The sequence below is a fragment of the Orycteropus afer genome, unplaced genomic scaffold, assembly GCF_000298275.1.
Source record: "Orycteropus afer afer isolate SDZICR_OR568_19922 unplaced genomic scaffold, OryAfe1.0 scaffold00185, whole genome shotgun sequence".
Taxonomy (NCBI): domain Eukaryota; kingdom Metazoa; phylum Chordata; class Mammalia; order Tubulidentata; family Orycteropodidae; genus Orycteropus; species Orycteropus afer.
Window position 1 is genome coordinate 4,421,044 of NW_006921772.1, and position 5,019 is coordinate 4,426,062.

At 37.0% G+C, this 5,019-nt stretch overlaps 1 protein-coding gene across 1 annotated transcript in view; it reads left to right on the top strand.

Moving 5' to 3' along the window:
- Nucleotides 1–5,019, top strand: part of ADAMTS19 (ADAM metallopeptidase with thrombospondin type 1 motif 19) — a 511,689-nt gene that overhangs the window by 359,036 nt on the left and 147,634 nt on the right. The window contains exons 12-13 of the mRNA XM_007947461.2: nucleotides 2,036–2,166; nucleotides 3,496–3,668. Coding sequence (XP_007945652.1) covers nucleotides 2,036–2,166; nucleotides 3,496–3,668 — 304 coding nt within the window. The remainder of the gene's footprint in view (nucleotides 1–2,035; nucleotides 2,167–3,495; nucleotides 3,669–5,019) is intronic.

The window sequence follows — 5,019 nt, forward strand, 5'->3', positions numbered from 1 at the left end:
TATATATATATATATCAAAGATTATTAGTGGTTAAAGATTATTAGTGGTTAGCAGGGGTAGTAGGGAGGGTAAAAGGGGAAGATTTTGTTTGCAGAACATTCAGTTTATGCTAATTGTGGCGGGATAGTTTGGAAAAGGAAAGCAATAATAGTGGTAGGACATGAGAAATGTTATCAATGCCCCTGAGCTATAAATGGGGAAGTTGTTATGTTGGCAAATGTCTTATGTATGTTTTCACCACAATAAAGGTAATAATGATTATAATAATAACTACATTCTCAAAATAAATTATTAAGTAAGATTGATGAAGATCAGAATTAACAGAATTTTGAATAGATTACTGAAATCTTGTTGAGGATCAGCAAAAATGTGGAAGACCCTCAATGAGCTGTATTGACACAGTGACTGCACCAATTACCTCTAACATAGCATTGATTGTTAGGATGGTGCAGGACCAAGCAGTGTCTTGTTCTGCTGTACATATGGTTGCTCTGAGATGAAAGTGACTATACGGCTCCCAACAACAACAACTGAAAACTTATTAATAACCTGAGTACAATGGTACATATAGTAATTTTGTAATTACTATAATTAAACTTTACTACATGCTTAGTTGTTTATTGTGCTTTAGTGCTTCATTTAACTCTTGTAGTATGGCTATTGGGGAAATATTATTATCAGTCACATTTCTGAAGTGGAAAATCTGAAAATTACTATTTCCATAATATTCCCCAAACAGCTTATAAATCACATTGCCACAAAATAGAGAAAGTTATATAGAACTAGAGGGATCAATTTGCTGAACCTCGTTATATTGTTGTTATGTGCTGTCAAGTCAGACCGGACTCATAGCGACCCCTCGTTGGGTTTCCGAGGTGGTATCTCTACAGAAGTAGATTGCCCAACCTTCCTTCCGAGGAGTGGCTGGTGGGTTTGAACCACCAGCCTTTTGGTTAGCAGTCAAGTGCCTTAGGCACTGCGCTACAATCATTAAATCCCTAATCATTACTTATTATTTTTAACATGATTTTTTTTCAGTTAATTTTTACCTTTGATATGTTTGCTGTGACCATCATCTCTATCTGATTTTCCAGAAAAAGAATTTATGATAATCTGTCTACTACGTCTTGGTAATCATTCCTCAGTGACTACAGAAACAGTCTCTTTCTCTTCTTTTATTTAAAGTCAATGAAAAACTAAAAAAGAGAATGAACACACTCCATTCTCTTCTTTTCCAGATAATAGATATTAAATCAAGTACAGAAAAATTGGAACAATTTAACAGAATTTCAAAAATCTAATTGCTCCAAGTTTTCAAAGAAAATTTGGTACAACATTAAAGCTTGAATTTTATGAGGATTCTTTCAGGGGAAAAACATAAAAGAAAGAGATGAAATTCAATCATACTTTAAAATATATCATATATGTGTGTGTGTGTGTGTGTGTGTGTGTGTATATATATATATATATATATACACACATATATATATATATACACACATATAATTAGAAAGGATTTATGGTGACTTCCTGGCATTTCAAGTCAAAATTGCTAACTTTACCAAAATGTTTTCTTAAATCTAATTATAGAAGGACATTTCTTTCTTATTTTTCATTCTTGTATATAAATTTGTTTGGTGTTCTATGTTTTTGGGTTTGTACCTTTTAAATTGCTGTCTGTTTTTTAGAATGTGTTGGGTTTTCTTTTCTACTTATGCAACCCCAAATCCCAGCCCCAAATCACCTTCATCCTGTCTCAATCAAACATACTGAATTCTTAGGTTTATAGTAACAAATATCTGTGCTCTGCTTTCATGACAAAACTGCATGATCTGACATGAGGATTGTGAGAATTGGACCATTGTATTATGATGATAAAAAGCAAGTGTCAATTTGTTTTTGATATTTTTCAATTCCACATGTTTTGCACTCTGGTAGACCTGATTTAATTGCCTTTTCAGTGACTATATAGGCCATTGAATGATTTTCAGTTGTGCCCTGATTTGTTCACCTAAGACATAACTTTTGGAATAGTGGTGTAAGGCTGGAGAATGTACCAGCAGGACCTCAGCACCTGGACATCTGGCTGGAGATTGGAGCATGTGGAGCCCCTGTAGCCGAACCTGCAGTTCTGGGATCAGCAGTCGCGAGCGCAAATGTCCTGGGTAAAAGCAAAGCTCCTGGTTTGGGGGGAGGGCACTTTTTCTTCAGTTTTGAAATGAAAATTGTTACTTATCAACCATGTTGTTCAGCCAAAGAAACCCCTCCAACCCTACTCCATTTTGGAGTTGAAAAAAAAAAATCCCTCAAATTATTTGTATAAAAATTTCCCCCTAACAAGAAAGTAAAGACCAATCCTTCTTAGAGTAAAATAATTAAAAGCTTTAGGGTGATTCTTTGAGCAAATCAGGTAAACATTGTACTTAAATAAGCATGGGGATATAGGGGAAATTTAGGTGAACATTTAAAGAAACTGTGAAAGATCAGGGAGATGATACTTTAGGAAGGGAGGAATGAGAACCACATTAATAGAGTATAAAAGCTAAGAATGATGGACAGCAAAAACAAGCTCATGTGTTGGGAGCTCTGGTAGCATAGTGGCTAAGACACTTGCCTGCTAACCAGACGGCTGGCAGTTCAAACCCACCAGCCACTCCTTGGAAGGAAGGTAGGGCAATCCTACTTCCGTAGTGATACTGCCTCGGAAACCCAAGGAGGGCTCGCTATGAGTCAGGGCCGACTCGACGGCACATAACAACAACAACAACAGATAGGAACATACTATAAAACCAGCTTGCTCAACTTCATCATTCCTAGGGTAATCCTAGGCAAGTCTGTGAGAAGGTTGTTTCTGTTTGTATGTGTTAACTCCCCTTGTGAGGAGGACTGTGGCAGAGTGCCTTCATAAGCAATATTAGAGCCTAGAACTGATATGAAAACATTAGAGATATCTCCTTAGTAATTGTAAGTACCAAACTTCTTCTTGGGAATTTCAGGCTTTCTGTTTCCCAGGCTCTGCCCTTCAATACTCTATAGCATATTGAAGGCAACTTGCCTTTCAGTCCTCATGTGTTTTGGATGGTAAATTGATCAAGGACTGAAGGATGTGTCTGTATGTGTATGTGTATGTATATGTATACACATATGTATTCCCTACTATTGTGTTGTTGTTATGTACCGTCGAGTCGGACCTGACTCATAGTGACCCCTCCTTGGGTTTCCGAAGCAGTATCACTACAGAAGTAGATTGCCCCATCTTCCTTCCGAGGAGTGGCTGGTGGGTTTGAACCGCCAGCCTTCTGGTTAGCAGTCAAGTGCCTTAGGCACTATGCCACCAGAGCTTCTCCTACTATTACTAATTACTTAATATATTAATCTTGTCAAAAATAGACTTAACATAAATGATTATACATTATTAATATAATGTTATTTTTTAAAAGATAGTTAACATAAAAAGCAAAGATAAAATTGATTATTTGTACTATCTTTTCTAGGCTAGGTACTGAAGCAAGGGATTGTAATGGTCCCAGAAAACAATACAGAATATGTGAGAATCCACCTTGTCCTGCAGGTTTGCCTGGATTCAGAGACTGGCAATGTCAGGCCTTTAGTGTTAGAACTTCGTACTCAAAGCCTGTACTTCAGTGGCAAGCTGTCGTGGATGAAGGTATGGCCAACCATATCACCATGCCTAAATTCTAATTTTGCAAGATGTTTTATAATAATAGTAAGTATTATTTTACTGATTATCTTCTAGGTATTTCAAAATGCTATTTTTTTTCTACTTTTACTGATATAACAATCACAAACACTGACCAATAATATATTTTTAAAAATTATCCTGAGAAATTGGTACATACTTATTTGAACAGCTAAAATTAAAAATAGAGATGTTACCAAATACTGGAAAGGATGAAGTTAAACTGGATTGCTCACAAATTCTTGGTAGGAATGTAAAATGGTAGAGCCACTCTGGAAATTAGTTTTGCAATTTCTTAGACAACTAAACATACACTTGTCATAGGATGCAGAAATTACACTCCTGAGCATTTATACTAGACAAATGAAAATTTACATCCCCACAAAAAACTGGTACATGAATGTTTAAAGCACTTTTTTTTTATTTTTTAAATAGCCAAAAGCTGGAGACAACCAAAATATCCTCAATGATTAAACAAATGGTCCAAACCAAAAACCAAACTCACTGCCATTGAGTCGGGTCCAATTCATAGCAACTCGTCCTTGGGTTTCCAAGGCAGTATCACTAGGAAGTAGATTGCCCAACCTCCCTTCCAAGGAGTGGCTGGTGGGTTTGAACTGTCAGCCTTCTGGTTAGCAGTCAAATACCTTAAGCACTACACCACCAGAGCTCCCCAACAAATGGTAGTACATTTCAAACCATGGAATACTACTCAATGATATCAAGGAAGTATCGATTCACACAGCAACTTGATGAATCTTATATAATACCCTTGAAATGACAGAATTACAGAGATGGAAAATAGTTCTGAGGTTTTTAGGGGTTAGGGAAGGTGGTAAGGAAAAAAAAAATAGGTGTGGTTATAAAGGAGTGAGAGCTCTGGTGGCATAGTTCAAACCCACCAGCCACTCCTCAGAAGGAAGGTTTGGCAATCTACTTCCATAGTGATACCACCTCGGAAATCCAAGGAGGGATTGCTATGAGTCAGGTCCAACTCCATGGCACATAACAACAACAACAGCATAATCATTTTAAAATAAGATTTTTAAGAAAACATATGTTGCCTTATTAGTTAAGAGTGATAATAATTGGCCATGCTCAATAGTCTGTAGTCTAAAGTGGTAATGGGTTATTTGACTTCATTGTTCATTATTGCCTATATTCTATTTCCTTCTTTGTAAATCTGATCTGCACTGAGCACTTTCCCTTGTTACCCTCCTGAGAGGGACTGGGTCTCTGGGAGCAAGGTAAGCACGGGCGTAGCACAGAGTAGCAGGCCGGGAGAGCAGGAGAAAGGGGTAAAACCCAGGAAGCCAAA